At 53.5% G+C, this 17,198-nt stretch overlaps 8 protein-coding genes across 8 annotated transcripts; 4 read left to right on the top strand and 4 right to left on the bottom strand.

Annotated features, from left to right (window-relative positions):
- Positions 1 to 681: 681 nt before the first annotated feature.
- On the top strand, positions 682 to 1,419 carry PG998_011567 (uncharacterized protein; the record flags this gene model as incomplete). Its single annotated transcript, XM_066878383.1, has 3 exons — positions 682 to 684; positions 791 to 896; positions 956 to 1,419. The coding sequence occupies 3 exons, from the start codon at positions 682 to 684 to the stop codon at positions 1,417 to 1,419; spliced, it is 573 nt and encodes a 190-aa protein (XP_066727437.1).
- Positions 1,420 to 2,204: 785 nt separating this feature from the next.
- Positions 2,205 to 3,101, top strand: PG998_011566 (uncharacterized protein; the record flags this gene model as incomplete). Its single annotated transcript, XM_066878382.1, has 1 exon — positions 2,205 to 3,101. The coding sequence occupies one exon, from the start codon at positions 2,205 to 2,207 to the stop codon at positions 3,099 to 3,101; it is 897 nt and encodes a 298-aa protein (XP_066727436.1).
- Positions 3,102 to 3,852: 751 nt separating this feature from the next.
- Positions 3,853 to 5,343, bottom strand: PG998_011565 (uncharacterized protein; the record flags this gene model as incomplete). The annotated part of the gene is made up of 1 exon (XM_066878381.1): positions 3,853 to 5,343. The coding sequence occupies one exon, from the start codon at positions 5,341 to 5,343 to the stop codon at positions 3,853 to 3,855; it is 1,491 nt and encodes a 496-aa protein (XP_066727435.1).
- Positions 5,344 to 6,040: 697 nt separating this feature from the next.
- Positions 6,041 to 7,356, top strand: PG998_011564 (uncharacterized protein; the record flags this gene model as incomplete). Its single annotated transcript, XM_066878380.1, has 3 exons — positions 6,041 to 6,246; positions 6,325 to 7,086; positions 7,191 to 7,356. The coding sequence occupies 3 exons, from the start codon at positions 6,041 to 6,043 to the stop codon at positions 7,354 to 7,356; spliced, it is 1,134 nt and encodes a 377-aa protein (XP_066727434.1).
- Positions 7,357 to 7,569: 213 nt separating this feature from the next.
- PG998_011563 (uncharacterized protein) lies at positions 7,570 to 8,571 on the bottom strand (the record flags this gene model as incomplete). The annotated part of the gene is made up of 4 exons (XM_066878379.1): positions 7,570 to 7,682; positions 7,745 to 8,073; positions 8,123 to 8,360; positions 8,457 to 8,571. The coding sequence occupies 4 exons, from the start codon at positions 8,569 to 8,571 to the stop codon at positions 7,570 to 7,572; spliced, it is 795 nt and encodes a 264-aa protein (XP_066727433.1).
- A 798-nt stretch (positions 8,572 to 9,369) lies between these two features.
- PG998_011562 (uncharacterized protein) lies at positions 9,370 to 9,848 on the bottom strand (the record flags this gene model as incomplete). Its single annotated transcript, XM_066878378.1, has 2 exons — positions 9,370 to 9,535; positions 9,610 to 9,848. The coding sequence occupies 2 exons, from the start codon at positions 9,846 to 9,848 to the stop codon at positions 9,370 to 9,372; spliced, it is 405 nt and encodes a 134-aa protein (XP_066727432.1).
- A 2,396-nt stretch (positions 9,849 to 12,244) lies between these two features.
- Positions 12,245 to 13,144, top strand: PG998_011561 (uncharacterized protein; the record flags this gene model as incomplete). The annotated part of the gene is made up of 3 exons (XM_066878377.1): positions 12,245 to 12,479; positions 12,539 to 12,664; positions 12,735 to 13,144. The coding sequence occupies 3 exons, from the start codon at positions 12,245 to 12,247 to the stop codon at positions 13,142 to 13,144; spliced, it is 771 nt and encodes a 256-aa protein (XP_066727431.1).
- A 260-nt stretch (positions 13,145 to 13,404) lies between these two features.
- PG998_011560 (uncharacterized protein) lies at positions 13,405 to 15,206 on the bottom strand (the record flags this gene model as incomplete). Its single annotated transcript, XM_066878376.1, has 2 exons — positions 13,405 to 14,876; positions 14,933 to 15,206. The coding sequence occupies 2 exons, from the start codon at positions 15,204 to 15,206 to the stop codon at positions 13,405 to 13,407; spliced, it is 1,746 nt and encodes a 581-aa protein (XP_066727430.1).
- Between the last annotated feature and the right edge of the window lie 1,992 nt (positions 15,207 to 17,198).

Genomic DNA, 17,198 nt, shown 5'->3' with positions numbered 1-17,198 from the left:
CCAGGGAGTATGGACAGCTACATATGCAGTACAACCCAACTTATTCGGACACACGCAGTTGAATGTAGTGGAATATCTAAGAACAATACCTACGCGTAGTTTATTAACACCTAGCCTTCCCTCTCCCTTGGCCTTGTGTAAAAACTTCCTTCATTTCTATTTCAAAGTCCTATCAATTTCAACTTTACCCCACGCTCATGCCTACTGGCATATTGCCTTCTTTACCTCCCTTGTTGTAGTGCTTGCTCACACTCGTTTTACTCTGTCACTGGATCTCACTACTAGCATAAACTACATCGCTGTATATTATCGATATTAATTGTTTTGGGACAAGTCGAGCCAAAATGGTAACCACGGGGAGGAATTTAGCGGCGTCTGATCTCTCGTCAATGTCTTCACTATCGAGGTTTCAAGGATTCTACGTGGATCGCAACACAATAAGTCTGTATTCATCTCTCTGTTTTTCCTACCTCTATTTATATATTTCCTTTATTTTATCATCTATATAACTGACTTGCGTATAATGATAGCTGAGCCAATAGCTTTAGACCCTGGTTATACATACATTACATGGGGTGCATATGGGGGTTATGTTACGGACAGTACGACTGTCGTTTACTCTTCTTACATTTCGGACAGCTCCACTCTCTTAATGGACATTTACAGAAGAACCTCTACAAAATGGTGAGTATCTACTAATACCATTTAACGTGATTCTAACAACCTATGGACGAATACTCACTTGAAGAACAGTACTTCAACATTCTCGGTTTATGTAATGACTATACAGGAATCTTCACCGGCTGTAGGAGAAGACCACACTTTCTATGGCTGCGGTGCAGGATGGACTGCCGGTACAATTTACAGAATGCTTCCGGTGGTTACTTCGATCACTTGTAAGATAGTACTCTCTGTCCTAATTTTGATACATTTAAGCTAATTTGGCTGTATACAGCAACCAGTTTCGCTGCAACCACAACTGCACCTTCTGATTCTACTCTCACGCCACCCGCAGTCCCACGCCCGACGAGTAGCGAGCCGGCCCGAAACACAGACGCCGCCGCTACCTCCGCTCCTTCACAGGCCTGGATTGCTGGCGTTGTGGCAGGACCGATTGTCGGATGCCTTCTCGTGGCCCTGTTGGTTTGGTGGATCATGAGATACAGGATGAAGAGAATCGGGGCGGCAGCGGTGGCAGGACCGTCGACCAGCCAGTACGGCTACCCTCACCAGTCCATGCCGCACATGTCGCAACCGCCACCACCGCAAGGTGCAGCGCCGGCTTACGAGTGGGATCCACACAACAAGCACGCTTCAACGGTCTCGGGCGGCCTCCCTGGTGCTCGTCACGAGCTCTCTAATGTTCCAGGAACTACCGATCATGGAGGCGTCGTCTACGAATTGCACCATGGCAGGTAGCAGACAACAAGTAATCCAAAAGGAGTGGCTGCCGTTGAACGTTCTTATTTCATTGTTTACTTTGGGGCATTCGGTGTTGTCTCTCTGGTCCCTATCACAAGGCTCTTGTTCTGTTAATGTTAAATATTCGGTTCTTTCCTGATTTCAGTTGGGCCCTTCCAGCAGGAGTGGTATACACATGGGATCTGGAATGTCTATGAACGTTTTAAAAGAGATGTATAGATAGTTTTCTTTCTGCGTTTATGCATTTTACTTCAAGCTATCAACTAATGTGTTTGACCACCCAGCCAGATACATCATTCAGCTGGACACTTCCATTACCTGCAACCCCATCTAACTTTGTTGCGCAAGGTGGAACATGTAGTGAAAAGAGGCTATCCCAATGCAAATAAATGCAATCTCGTGTCATCTCAGGTCAACCTTCGTAGCCTCGACCTTGACCCCTTAACCCCTTAACCCCTTGTTCGTGAACTGGGTCCGAGTGGCCTGTGCCCAAAAGCTGGGTCGATATTGATCTTGACCGCCTTTCTTGCGATGATGCCTCAACGCGTACGTGCGAGTCCGGGTAGATTGCGCAACTCAGGCATCCCACATGACGTCTCGGATTCGTAGTTGTTGATCAGCCATCCTACACACTCCATTGTAGAGGCGTCTTTTTTGGTCGAAATCTTACACAAGCCACTACAGAAACCTGCCCACCCATGCGCCTCTTCCATGTCACAGCTAAAACTCCCCGTCGCAGAAAGCCCCCAAGACGCTGATATACACAGGCCTGAGTCGTGATAATGACTTACTACCCACTGCCATACTTCGCAGCTCCTGAGGGCCTCCCTGCCCCACTACCTACCATCGAAGACATCGAGGGAGCACAAGACCTCTTGAAGACTTCAGGCTCTCATCGGATAGTGCGAGTCAGCGAACACTACGTTGTCAAGTATGGCGTTGGCGTACAGCCGATAGAAGGCGAGAACATGCGTTTTGTCCAAAGGGAATGTCCGTCTCTAGCCATACCCACTGTCTACGCGATATTCTCACGTAACCAGGAGGGACATGGTCATCCGCCAACGAACTACATCGTAATGGAATACATCGAAGGCGAGAACCTGGAGGCGTGCTGGGGCAATCTGGACGATCAGTCAAAGACAGACGTCACCACGAAACTGAGGCAGTATTTCGACCAGCTGCGAAATATACCTTCGCCTGGCTACTTTGGCATGCTGGGAAAGCGACCCTTCTGCGACGACTTCGTCTGGCTCCGAGAGGATCCGCTCCAGTTCGAAGAAGAGTCGCTGGAGCAGCAGCCCCTGACCTCTGGTCCATTCGACACGGAGGCGCAGCTGCTCGACGCCCTGGTAGCCAAGTACGAGTTCCACACGCAGAGCGTGCTGCAAGACGGGTACCGCAAGCACGAGTACTACCGCTACGTGCTGCCGAAGGTGCTGCGCAGCGGGGCGTCGGTCTTCACGCACGGCGACCTGCAGCTGAAGAACATCATGGTGCGGGCGGCCGACGGGGCCGTCGTCGTCATCGACTGGGAGTCGGCGGCGTGGCACCCGCGCTACTGGGAGTTCTACGCGACCATGTTCTGCTGCCGGTGGAAGGACGACTGGCATCTGTGGGTGGGGCGGTTCCTGGACGAGTATCCAAACGAGTTCGCTTGGATGAATATGATCTTCCGGTGAGGATTAGGGCAGTGGCCGTCAAGCTTTGGGGTGGAGAGGACAAGCATGAGGGAGATTGATGTCGTCTTCGAGCTTTCCACGCATACTCTATGCTTAATTTGATAACTTTTTAATAAACATCAATCAATCCCTGGTCGTAATTCACCAAGTAACCGTCAAACCTTGACTTAAGGTCTGTCTCGTCGCCAATTATGCTCATCATCAGTCTCTCCAGATCCTCAGTGCTGTAAGTAAGTGATCTATTCCCGCGCCATAGCCCCCCTGCTCTCCAGCATCCGGGACGCACGATCTAGACCTTGATGCCATTACCGGATTCATGATGGGCATCGTTGGGCAATCAGTCTCAGAAAAGCATGCCCTAAGGATGAAAATAAAGTCAAATGAGCTATTAGTACCGGAAGACACAGACGGACAATAACTGACTGTACAAAGAAACTACGCATCATGAAGGAATCACAAGAGTAATATAGTCAAGATTGTAAATACTGGACTGGGTACGGTCGATATGCTATAGTTATTATTTGGTTGGTGGTTAAGAATGAAACTTGGTCTTGGCGGTAAAGGACGGAGACCAAGTTTCATTCGTTACCACCAACCAATTACTAACCATATCATACCAACCGTACCCAATCCATTACGCGATGTAGCTCCAAAGGCCCACGGCTTCTATCCGCCTTGGCCCAATGCGGTTTTGGTATAATCGTGAATCGTCTCGTATCGTTGTAGTTTCCCCCTATCTCTAACCTGAAATCTAAGCCTCGAAAACAAGAACAATACCATCATCTCCCGCCGTGACGACCTGGTCTCCAGTCCCCTGCACGAAACCGAGAACACCACCACCCTCGCCGTCGCCCCGGTGACCCCGCCACTCCTTGACGAGGCCGCTGACGTTCTGGCCGGCTATCCGCAGGTCCCAGCGGCGCACCACGCCGTCCATGCCGCAGCTCGTCAGCAGCCAGCCGTCGTTGCCCTTGACGAAGTCGACCTTGACGACGCTGAACTCCTCGTGCGCCTCGCGCAGATGCCGGCGCACCGCGAAGCTCTTGGTCATGTCGTAGACGACGATGCTGCCGTCGACGCTGCCGGCCGCGAGTAGGCCCTGCCCGGGCGAGAAGGACAGCGTCTCGATGCCGTCGCCCTGCGTCTGCAGGCTGGCCAGGATTGTGCCCGCCTGGCTGCTGCCGGCGTCGCCGCCCTTGGCCTTGGTCTTGCTCTGCCGGCTGGACTGGGGCTGGGCCTGAGGCGCCGTCTCGTTGCTGAGGCGCGGCAGGCCGACGATCTTGATGGCGCCGCCCGCGCCGCCCACTGCGACGAGCGTCGACTTGGGGTCGATAGCGACCGAGTAGAGGCCACCCTGGACCTCGAAACGCTGGTCCTCGCCCGTCAGCGACACGACTGTCTGTCCATTGTCGTTGGTCAGGCCCTTGGCGGCGGCCTCACCCCAGACGTCCCACACGCACAGGGAGCTGTCCTCGGACACGGTCGCGAGAAGCAGGCCGTCAGGTGACCAGGCGCCCGCCGTGCAGGCGGCCGTGTGCATGAAGTAGGTCTGGACGATCTGGAGCGGGTTGGACTTGTCGGAGGCGTCGATGGTGTAGACCCAGACGGAGCCGTCGGAGCCGCCGATGGCGACGGTGTTGGGGGTGGCGGCGTACGGGCAGGGCGCGACCCAGTTGATCTCGGGGACCTCCTGGGCCTCGGCGACGAAGTTCAGCTTCGCCTTGTTGTGGCCGTCGATGGCGAGCTGGTAGGCGCGCAGGCGGCCGTCGAGACCGGCGGAGACGAGGAACTCGCCGCGCGGCAGGGTGAAGGCGACGGCGTTGATGGAGTCGGTGTGGCCCTCGAGGGCGAAGAGGGGCGTCAGCTCGGTGTTCTTCTGGGTGGCTTGGCTGGGGTCGGTCGCGTAGCTGGGAGGGAGGACGGGGCGGCCGGTGACGCCGGATATGTCGAAAACGTAGCCCATGCCGGGCGCATCGTCGCCCTCGCCGTCGGAACCGCCAGTCGCAATCAGGGAGGGCAGGGTCGGGTGCTGAGCGATGGTGAAGACGGAATCTTTGTGGGCGTCAAAGTACGCGATGCTGTCATTGACCATGTGGATCTCCTGGGGCTCCTCCATGTCGTCGTCGTCGGAGTCCATGGCAACATCGCCTTCGACGTCGTCAATCTCCTCGGCCGCTTCGTCGGCGTCGAGCAGCTCGGGCGAGTCGTCCATCTCGTCGTCTCTGGGAGGAGGGGCAGACATAGTGTGCTTGCTGTGACTGGTTGAGGGGTAGGTGTGTTTGTCGGGTCAGAAGAAAGGAACAATGGGGTTCCAGGAAATGCGGAATGGTATTAATACACCACTTCCAATCAGTCTGAACGAAGACAACTGTGTAGATGTCTGTAGAAAAGCAGGCCTTGTGTCGCTTTGCTTGATAATCAACAATGGGCAACTTTTTCTGTCGCCCTCACTTTACAGTGGGGTTAGATGAGTAACCCCGCCACCACCAGCATGTCGGGTTTTGCACTGCTTTTCCTTATCGGAGATAAAACCCACGGATCTGATAAGATGTTTGCGGCTCAATCTCACGTCTGAATCGCGGGGTACTTCATCGATAATCCAGTAAATGTATAACGCAATTAATCTTTCACTGTACCATGCACGCATATTTAATAACGTTTGTAAATTACAGGGCGCCCCATCCAGTATGGGGTTGACCTACCTTTGGATACAGAATTGAAATCATTACAACCAAGAGCGCAGCTTACTCTCTTTCAAACGTGGTCTTTTCTCACCTCGTTCCATTTTCCCTTGCTCCAGCCCATTTCAACCAGGTCCGCCCAAAAGCTTGACTGATCTTCCGATGTAAGGACTCAAACTAGAAAAATGGATATAATGAAGCGCAGTCAGATCCTTTCCCGAATGTCATTTCCTCATTTCAAACTTTGTCCGAACGAATATGGAGGACAGGGCATGGATAGACAGCAGCCAAAAGGCGGCCGATCTCTTGGCTTCAGGAGTGAAGTTGTGGCTTCGTGAAGATCTTCGCGATATCGAGACACAGCTTTCGCAGTGGCGCACTCACCAGAGATTCACGCTGCGCCGCTTGGACGGTACCAAAATCACCGTTCCCAATCATATCTATGGCGTGGAGAAGCCAATACGGTTCGTATAAGATGCCTGGCTGATTCCCTTCTAACTGCGACTGTAACTGAGAGCTATTACTTGCTAATGATTGCCTAGGAAGCCATTCGTTTTGTTCCATCACCACTGGGGACTCATGTTGGAGAAACCGAGGAACATACCACCCGAAGGCTACCTCTGCTCTTATGTGGTGATGTGGGATAATGTGTCTTTGAAAACCTTCTATCCGCCCGTCCCAGGGGCCCAGTGCTTCTTCGAGCAAATGAACACCGACTGGAAGCTCAGTAACACTTGTAACGCGTTCAGGAGCCGCCTGCATCAGATTCTCTCGCCCGGCCGTGGACAGCCAGATGGTCTTGAGATGGCGGCGGTGAAGAAGGTGACCAAAGTCATCTGCTTCGGGCTGGGCGACATGGCGGCCAGAGGGCTCGATTGGGTGCGGCTCCAGAACGCTCAGCTGCCCGATAAGCTGCGCCAAGGCGAGAGCGCGTTCATGAACTGGAGCTCCTTCACGCAACACGCCGCTGCCCTGACCATTCTCTCCGTGGTCGAGTCCCTGGCAGGCGCCCCTTCGCCTGCGTCGTCTCCATCAGCCGACACGATCCCACAGCCTCCGCAAGTCAGATTGCTTACCCAAGACCCGGCCTACTCGCCGGCGACGCTATCCATTCTGCAAAATATCGGCAAGTTCCAAGTCGTTGGTGAGTACGGCGCCGGTGGCTTCGCGGAAGTAGACGACGACTGCATCATCTTCGCGCCTTTCGTTGCTGCCCCCGTCAAGCAGATTGTGGAAGCATTGGCGCGGCCGGTGGCAATGATATATTCAGACTTCGGACCCGATATCATTCAGACTCAAGCAGGGTATGTGCTTTGTATTGTAGCACTTTGTTTTCGTTATTGCATCACTATTCATCCTTGACTATTGGGTCTATTTACTGATATCTGTGGGATTTGCCATGTTACAGAACAATCCAATGCGACCCGGACTCGCCTAACACCAACAAGATGCGGGAAGAATACAACATCGAGGGCTTTCCGATGCGGGAAGAACACAGCTTTGAGGGCGTTTCGTTGGGGGAAAAGTTCTATAACGCATTGGGTGAACTGAAGATATACAGCAGAAAGAACTGAAAGGGAATTCACGTACGACATGTAGTCAACAGACGGCTTGAGGGGGGCTCAAATGTTTTCAGTCTATATGAATAACTCCTCCAAGTAAATATGCACATACGTCTATGTAGTGTAAGAGCAGCTTGCTGCTAATGAGTGTCTCTGTTCAGGTGCCGTTGAGCAGGTGGTTCAAGTTCCAAGTACCCTGGTCTTACATAGTTGAAAAACGAAATCTCAGACGCCCATAGTAATATCGTAAATTTGTTGAGATAGCTCCCTCATATGATCGCCCCGTTTGGGGGCACCTGGCGACGGGAAGCCGTACTTGTAAGGGATGCGCTCCTCCTCTACCCAGGTTTGCCATCGCATTAGCAATACAAAATCAATTGGGACAAAGCTTTGTACTCACCAAAGAAAGACCTGACCCAGGACTTGGGTGCGGCCTGCACAGCATCATCCCACATGGTATATAGGTAGAAGGCACTGGTCCCTATGGACCCATTCACGACACCGACGGTGAAGTCCTTGTTAGCCGCCATAGCCTCGCGGTACCGCGCCGCCTGCGCCAGCGCCGCCGTCTCGACGCTGACGTACGCGGTGGGCCCCGGGTTGGCGGTGCTGTCATTGCCGGCCGTTCCGTTGCCGCCGCCGCTGTGGAAGACGTGCTTGTGGTCGTAGTTGAGGTCGTACAGGCCGAGGCGGCTGCCCGTCCTGTACCAGACGCCGATGTCGAAGTGGCTGGAGTCGCCGAAGAAGGTGTCGTCGCGCGACAGGGGAGCCGTCGAACTCGCAGACGTTGTGGCTCGCGGGCAGGCTCAGGTCGCCCAGGTGGAACGTGTCGTTGGTGCCTGTCGTCTGCAGGTGGGCCTTGAGGATGCCGTCGACGACCCCGTCGTTGAAGTGCGGCGGGAAGCCGTAGGCCTCGGTTGCCGCCTGGCTCAGGATCGTCTTGTTGATGTTGCGGCCGTCGCGCGGGAGGTAGCCGTGGTTGGCCAGGATGTTGAGGCCGGGGCAGGGGGAGCGGCCTGTCGTGATGGGGGATGGTCAGTTGTCTGTTACCACGGTGGGCAATACCGGCTTGGGTGCGTCGATATGGCAAGGGAGGGGGTGACGGCACTCACTATCTGATGATGTCCTTCGCCATTCGTGGCCCACTGGATCCTGCGGATATTGCATACCAGCGTGACCAGCAACGTAGCCTGAGGCTACGAGTAGAAGCGCGAAGTTGACCTTCATGGTTTCACTGACGGGTCACGGCTTGAGAAAAAGAGGAAGAAGAGGTGGTTGAAATACGGAGGAAGATTGTTCATGGGATGTGTCTTGGAGAGTTTCTTAAGATAAACAATCTGGGTCTTATATACACACGATGTTGCGGAGCCGAGTCAATTACAGTTCACTTTCACCTTCTAGATGACGAGTCGTTGAGGCTGCGTCTGACATCAGTTGCGATCGTCAGTTTAGGTGAGGCTGCGCAGAGTATAAGTTTGCGAGTTGTTACTTCCCTCATTTGACATATATTTGTGTTATTGTTGAGCTACGCAATTGCGCAAAGTTAGGCCGAGTTGCCGTCTCGCACTGACAAATACTTACCCGTCAGCCAATCAAAGCACGACTAAAAGTACGTTGCTTTCCTAATCCAGCAATAGTCACAATTAGTCCGCAGGGGCAGTGCAAAGGCTAAGAGCAAAACTGGTCCACCACTGCTCACAAAGGCTATTGTAGTGCTTACATGTATGCAGGTACTTTATAACCAGAGACAGACACAGCACGGAAAGAGGGCTTTACGTGGAATTCCAAATAGAGGTCTTTGCATGGAACAAAACAGATAAACAATTACTATATACTAACAAACACTCCACTGCGCCGCTCAACTCCTCAACATCCGCCAGTCTTCCTTGTCTGAGTCATGTTATCGAGGAGACAGGGAAAGTCATCGCCTCAGGACCTGGTTTGATTTAAGCTGCCGTATCAGAGTAAGACCATCGCTGGTCTGAATATACAAGGGTCGACTTGGGGCCCCAGAACTCATGGTGTTTATTGAGAGCGAGCAGCCTTCCAGGCGCGAATGGGGGGATGGTTCTCAATTCGGGAAAGCTCATGGACACGGCACAGCAAAGCAGCAAGATTAAGATAATCCAGAACACCACCCGAAAGCCTGACCCAATGTTCATGCCCCAAACGCTTTGGACGCCATGCTCGACTAAGAACAAGTCGAGTTTGTTCGCGCAATAATAGACGATGCATAGGAGAATACTATAAAGGCCAGTTACATACTGCCTTTGTCTCCTGAAAGCCGGGTAGAGGCCATTTTCGGAGTCCCATTCGACTAGAAGGGGACTGCTGTACGCGAAGCATGGCCGGAGCACGGCATCGATCAGTGTTACTACCCCCAAAACGAGCGCCAATTGCGCGCCGTAGTATAGTACAGTGGTCATGTTATCCATATTGGTGACAGGTTCGAATAGACTGGTCACAAGCTTGCTGCTGTCGGTTTCTGTGGTCATGTTATCCATATTGACGACAGGTTTGAATATTGAATAGACTGGTCAAAATCTTGCTGCTGTCGGGTTCTGGTTGTTTGAATGAACAGTCGTGGCTAGGGGCCCTATATATACTGAGCACCGCCTAGGCATGGGAAGGAAAGGATAAAGGAATTGTTAATATTTACTTTGACAGAACGACCTCGCATCTTTGTTGTTCTCGTCCATTCTTTGTAAGTGCTTTGTTCCCCACGTGTCATTATTATTAAGAGGAGACGAGGGGAGGGGTCCGCGTCCCGGAGCCTGATGCATGAGGATACAATCTGTCAGCCCAGCAGCAGCCAAGGCGGAAAATGTGGTGGCTGAGTCCTGGGATGTAAGCACAAGCCTCAGTCGTCGGGTGGCAAAATGACCATCATTGACTGTATATGCAACTTTACATCATATCCGACAGCTGCACGACTTTATTGGTTAGAGAATCACCAATGTACATATTTTCGTCGTCGGCGAGGAGAATTCCCCTGCAATCGACTTTCATGGTGCTTTAGTTAGACTTATTGGCGACAACTTGTCACAAATAACATTGTGCCTTGGTTATAATCAATCAGATGGAAACAAAAATAGGAGATATGGGGGTTTGTTCGACATCGAACGATAAAGTGACAGTTCATGCCACGATTGGTAAGAATATGGTGTGATGAGCTGCCAACCGTGTGATTGGCGAGCCAAGATGAACGCCCGTAGGCCAATTCACGTAGAGTGAGCGATTGGCTCTTTGAGAGGTGATACGTCGGATTGTGTCAGTGATCTCCTGAGAGCTGAGAATTGTCTAAGACGGCGAATCAGATATCATTATGGGATCTCCAGTGTCTTGCTGGCAGTCATCATGCCAACCTCGACAACCACACGAAGTCGTCGATGCGAGCGCTATCAAATGTCTTCAAACATAACAAGTCAGCCAAGGAAGGTGATTGCCATGGTCGTTGACGTGATAGCAGGGAACAGACTGGATACATTGCCCCTGAATAGTCGGGGGAACTCTGGCACTGACTCCCGTCTTTTGTCACTAGATAATGAACAGTGGCGGAAATGCTTGGCTTGTAAGTTTTACCTTGCTGGGTATATTAACTCGCAAGCAAATATGCTGAGGATCGAGGTTGTGCTGCATGGGCTTTCCTCGACCAACCTTTGACCTCATCCATTCAATTGCGGTGCTTAGGGTAATAATCCGAATAGCTTAAGGATAATTAATAGTATTATAGCTTTATAGAGTCCAGCTTCTGTATGCTGAACAACACTCCGGACTTGCTGACTGGATGGATCAATCAAACTTGATTCGTCCATCCAGCCGGCCAGTTCGCTTTTTATCTCCAGGCGGTTCTGAGTTCGGTCCCGGTCCGAAGTCCGGGTTTGGCACTGGCCTTTGCCATCCAGCAAGCATTCCCATTTGCATCACTTGTCCGGTGTTCCGGAGACTTCGGTGCCCAGTCCCGTGTTTACGCCATGCTCTAAGCTCAATGTACAACAATTGACAGGGAGACTATTCACATTCTTTTCTTCTTCTTTGTTCAATGTGAGGCCTAACCCAACAAAAATGAAACCTTATATACATGACTCTTTAATAAGCTCACACAACCAAGTGACCATTATACCCGATAGCCTGAAAGAGACTATTCACATGGTCACATTTGATAGCAGGATAGTGTCGTGGTAAAGAAATTTCAATCGTGCTATCAGCAATTAAGTACGTTCTGCACACTTCAACTATACCGATATCTCATTCTATTACGCCATGCAACCGCTACCTACCTGATCGAAGTAGACCGATTACGTGCATATCGCCGCAACAAGGCTGTCATCACTCGCACCAGTCACGATAAACAAATAAATTGCTGACGACAAGGTGGAATTACATGCTGAAGCATACTTTTGAGGAGCCGGCCCCAAATGCGGGATGTGACTCCGTGGGCAGACGTATCCGCTTTAGGCAATGCGGACCATCGTGGCTCCGGAGTGGGGATAGCTGCGTGAAGTCGTGCGGTTTTCCCGTCAATAGCCACTCGAGCGACACAGTCCAAGCCATGGCCTGGTAAGAACCGAAGACCATATTGTGGCCTTGCTGGCTTGATGGCCCGACTGGCTCCAAAACGGGGCTTTGGCCCATCGACACAAGCCGCCGAGTGTCTTGAGTGGTCAGGCTCGAAGTCTTGGGTTCCCGAAACCGCCGCCGCCGTTCACTTTGGGCTAGGTTCATGCTGACAACCGCGAAAGTGGTCAGCTGCATGACTCGGGTGCGACTTGTATAAGAGGACACCAGAAGACGCAGGACTGGTTGATGATCTTTCCGCACTCGTCATCCCGAACCTCCAGGACGACCATATTAACACCCACAAGCGCACATAGAGCGCCTCTCGAATCCCACCGGCATCATGCACTCCATCGCGACGATCGCGGCAGTTGCCGCCTCGCTTGTCCAACTCGCCTCCGCTCACGGCCATGTGGCCGGCGTCAAGGTTAACGGCGGCGCCTGGGTCCAAGGGTGCGACCCCAACTGGTACTACCAGCCCGCTGGCACGGCCCCCAACACCCCCGGCTGGAAGGCGTTGAACCAGGACAACGGGTTCGTGGAGCCCAGCGCCTTTAAGTCCAGTGACATCGCTTGCCGTAAGTAGCTCCGACGCGCATATCGGTACTTTGGTTGACAATTGCCTTCCCACTCCCAGACAAGAGCGCCAAGGCCGGAGAAACTTACATCAACGCCAATGCTGGAGATAAGCTGACCATGTACTGGAACACCTGGCCCGACTCCCACAAGGGGCCCATCATTAACTATCTCGCCCCTTGCGCTGGTAAGTCCACGCCTGTGCTAATACAAAGTATCCGACCGGAGTCCATGCTAACAGGTCGATGGCCAAACAGGCGAATGCACCTCTGCTACCCCGTCCAGCCTGTCTTTCACCAAGATCTCCCAGGCTGCTTGGATTTCGGGCAGCAACCCCGGCACTTGGGTGACGGACACAATGATCGCGAACAACTTTACCTCCGAGGTGCAAATCCCGGCTTCGCTCAAGCCCGGCAACTACGTCCTCCGCCACGAGATCATCGCCCTGCACGCCGCGGGCAACCCCAACGGCGCCCAGGCCTACCCGCAGTGCCTCAACATCAAGGTCGGCTCCGGCGGCTCCACGGCGCTGTCGGGTGGCGTCCCCGCCACCAGCCTCTACACCCCCACCGACAAGGGTATCCTCTTCAGCCTGTACGGCGCTTTCTCCAGTTACCCCATCCCCGGCCCCGCCGTCAGCGGCATCCGTCGTCGTCAGACTCCCTAGAGCGGAAGGCGCAACGATGACTACAGGTTGGCTAAGAACAAAAATCGTCACGGGCAACGGGCGCTCTATTCTGAGTAACTCGGGTTGGCCAATAAACTCGAGTGACCGGACAGGTGCTGCAAACATGGAGCGTCATATGATCAGTGTGCGCACGGAGGGTCCGAGATATTTGATAGAGTGCGAAGCTCCTTATTGAATGAAATATATTAAAGTGCGTGTATATCTACGTATGGGACTTATCAAAAGTAACAGACTATTGATTACAACTCTCCAGCACTTCTGCCCCGACTGGATGTTTCGCTCTTAATCTTCCACACCTGAAGCGACCCAGGCACCGTTGCCGTGATCTTACCATACCCAGTCCCAAAGATGACATAATCATGTACGACCGCAATGCCCCCCTGAAAATGCCCATCGAGCGTCACCTTCCTCAGCATTTTGCCCGTCTTCTTATCCAGCGCGACAAAGATGCCCGGCGGCTTCGTCGACCCCGGCGAGCCCGCATACGCGCCCGTGGTGCCCGTGAGCACGACCCCATTGACGACGGTGGGCGCCATGAAGCTCACCGCCTCCTCCGGCGCCGGCGTAGCCCACAACAACGACCCATCGCGCAGGTCCGCGGCGCCGAACGAGCTGTGCGCGATGACGCGCCCGTCCGGCAGCGTGTGCGGCGCGCGCATGCTGTTGGAGCTGACAAAGTAGACGGCACGGTCGTCGACGGCGACGCCCCACCGCAGCCCGCCCTCGATGCCGCCCGGCCCCGCGGCCGTCGCCCACCGCACCGTGCCCGCCTGCGCGCTGAAGGCGTATAGGAACCCGTTTTTCTGCCCCGCCACCACGACGTCCTCGCCGCCCGGCGTGTGCGCGCCGCCCGGCACGAACGTCGGCGCCATGCCGAAGTCCGTGTCGTTGCCGGGCGTCGGCGGGCACGCCGCCGGGTTCGGCGGGAACCCCGGCACTTCCACGCACGCGACGTTCCAGGCGTCGAGCGGCCCCATCTGCCGCGCCCAGTTGATGCGGCCCGTCGCTAGGTCCAGCGCGAGCACCGAGGTCGTGTGGAAGTCGCGCGGGCTGCACGGGTCGTGGGCTGTGCGGCCCTGTTTGATAGCCTCGATGTCGGCCGTGGCGTTCTGGCACTCCTCAAAGACTTTCGGCAGTTTATACGTCTGCCCAGTACCGATGAAGAGCTGCGACCGGAACGCGTCGATGGACGGCTGGCTTCCCCACACCGCGGCGCCGTTCAGGCCCTGGCGATCCTCGGGTGCCATGGATGTCGTCCACCGGAGACCAAGGCGGCGGCGGCCAGGGGTCAGCTCGACGGCGTGCATGGAGCCGACGAAGCTGCAGCACTCGTAGTCGGGAAAGACTGCGGGGACGGCCGACTCGATGCCCGAGACGCCTATGTACAGGCGGCCTGCGTAGAAGGTGGGCGACTGCGTGATGCCCGCGAAGGGGTGGTCGTCAAGCTGCAGGGTGTCGATGAGGGCGCCGGTTTGCTTGTCGATGGCGAGGACCAGGGCGTGGGCGAGGGTGCCGACAAAGAGCACATCGCTCTCCTCCCCGTCGTCGGCATTCGATACGGGGGTCGTGCGCGAGACCGGGGGTAGCAGACCCCTCTGCGCGGTGATTGGGCGGAAGGCGAGGACGATGGAGGTGATGTTAGTGGTCCACACCTCAGTGCAGGTGGCATAGTCGAGGGCGACCAGGAGGCCGCTCCAGGTGGGATAGTAGGCTATGCCGTCTTGCACGAGGGAGGCGCACTCTCGCCTGGGTTATACTTTATGGAACAGACAGGCTCGAGAGATTGGATGTTGGTCGTGTCGATGAGCGCGTCGGAGCTGGCCCATCGGTTGTTGTAGACGTTGGCACCCCATCCGTTCCAGCTGCCGTGTTTGCTGGGGCTTGCTTGCGAGTCAGGTATTTGAGGTTCCGCATAGATGTTGGTTTGAGTATCTTCGTGTGACCACAGTGGTTTCTGACCTGGTACCTCGGCTGCTGAACAAATTTGAACCACTGCAAACCAGAGGCTAGAGACCTTCATGATAACCCTAAGATTGAGCATATTGAATTTTTTCCTTTTCTACAGGAAAGGGTGGTGTGGACATTCGTCACTTCTCTGGGTTCAGCTCATGAGCACCCCGATGAACGTGGTTTCTTATACGTTCATAACTCATCTAGGTTAGTAACATACGAGGTGGCCCGGCACCTATACGTAACCAGACATAATTGTCACACCTTCTTATGCAAGAAAATCCAGATATACTCAGCCGTTCCTTACGATACTTGGTATTGCAGCATTTTGGATTGCATTCAAGACCAACATCCCTTGATGTCGCTTCGTGACTGGTTCGCCACATCCTTGTTAGTGCACTAGGCGTGAGACTCACATCAGCAGATCTCACATCAGCTTAGCCCTACCAATCAATGGGCATCACATATGTCAGATGATGTGAACCACCAGATCTGATGCTGATGGTCAAGACAAATCTTGTCCTTTTTTATTGAGCTGTGACTTCTTGCACTTTTAAGGTTTGCTAGACAGCCCTGATATTTATCCGACACATTGCCTCCCCACAAACCGCGATCGCATCGAGCTACATGCAACCCTCCCACGGTAACGTTTTGACCCAGGCTAATTTGCCGGCCTCGCTTCCGTCGTACGCCGTCTCGAGCAGCACTTATGTTTCCACTAATATAAATCCGTCAAGGTAAGCAGTCGCATAGTCGCCCAGCCTCCTATGGCCTCTTTGGGTGTAGTATCCTCTTTTGTGAATTTGGCCAATTCGAAGCACCATTGTAAAGGGGTCGCTTTCGTCACCTCTGGGAGTGCGGGCAACCAACGCTCTCCTTTTCCGTATGCCTGGGTGTATCCCTTACATTAAGATATTAGCGGATCAGCTAAAATGCCCCACTCGCGGAGAAGAGCTCCCGATCCGGATATGTCTCTTGTTCAACTACTGTGAACGGCACGAAAGTGCCCTTCTTCTCCAGCCCCGAGAGATCGTATCTATACGTGTCAGTCTTGAACCTGCACGACTTTAGCAAAACATCTTCCATCAGCAACATCACCATGCCAGTACCTCCAGCCGCATGGCCATTCTAGTATAAGTCCCAGAATCGCGGTTTGTCTAATCACTTACTCCCAAACATACGACCACATCCTGCTGGAAAAGCTGACGCGCTACATTTCGGTGCGGGTCGACGCCCGGGACTTCAACTAATACGAAGGAGCCCGGACGGTGTTGAGAGGCTTCCGGCAGCTAACGTCTGACGTTTCTCTCTTCTTAGGTCGTCGATCGGCTGTTATTTATAGCTCTCGCTCTACGGCGTCCTTATATAGCCCCCAGCCATTGCCACAGTCGCGAACACGGCCACGCTCAGCGGTACTCTGGATGACATAACGCTGGGCGGCGTCGGGCACGCCGCCCGACTTGATTGGGTAGCACGCTTCGACGGCTGTCTGTAAACGATCAATTTTAATTTCGTGTTACTGGTGAGCTCCCATGAAAGGAGCCTGTTATGTACGAAACCAACTTTATATTATCCAGCGGCGGCGGAACTGGCGGTTCCAACCCCCACGACGTATTCCTGCTTTGGACCAGCGTCACGGTGATGTTCAGGGGATAGTCCCGTCCTGGTCCCAAGCCTTCGAAAACCCGCTGTATTATCAACGGTGACTTACTCCTCTTGTTAGCCAATTGGAACTTGAAACGTGATGTTTGACCTTAAGATTAAGTTAATCCATCTGACTTTTCCATGCCTAATAGATTCACCTGTCATTAAAGGAATGGAAGGGTGGTACGCAAAATGGATGGTTTCCGTGGCTTAAAGGCACTAGCTTAATTGGCTAGAATTTACTACTGATAAATTCAGTCGCAAGGCCTTTCAGCCACTGCAAGATATTTTTACTGCCGCAGTCTCACGTCCCACCAATTACATTTCGAAGTAGACTCCCCGCTCACGGGTCATCATCTTATTGGTTGGTTGACGTCTCTTCGCGTTTTCAAATTTCAATGCATGCGAACATCTCGGACAAGACCCTACCACTCTCAAC

This window comes from Apiospora kogelbergensis, assembly GCF_038363985.1.
Source record: "Apiospora kogelbergensis strain CBS 113332 chromosome Unknown utg000007l_segment0_segment0, whole genome shotgun sequence".
NCBI classification, from domain to species: domain Eukaryota; kingdom Fungi; phylum Ascomycota; class Sordariomycetes; order Amphisphaeriales; family Apiosporaceae; genus Apiospora; species Apiospora kogelbergensis.
The sequence above is the reverse complement of the archived record's forward strand: the minus strand, read 5'-3'. Positions and strand labels throughout refer to the sequence as shown.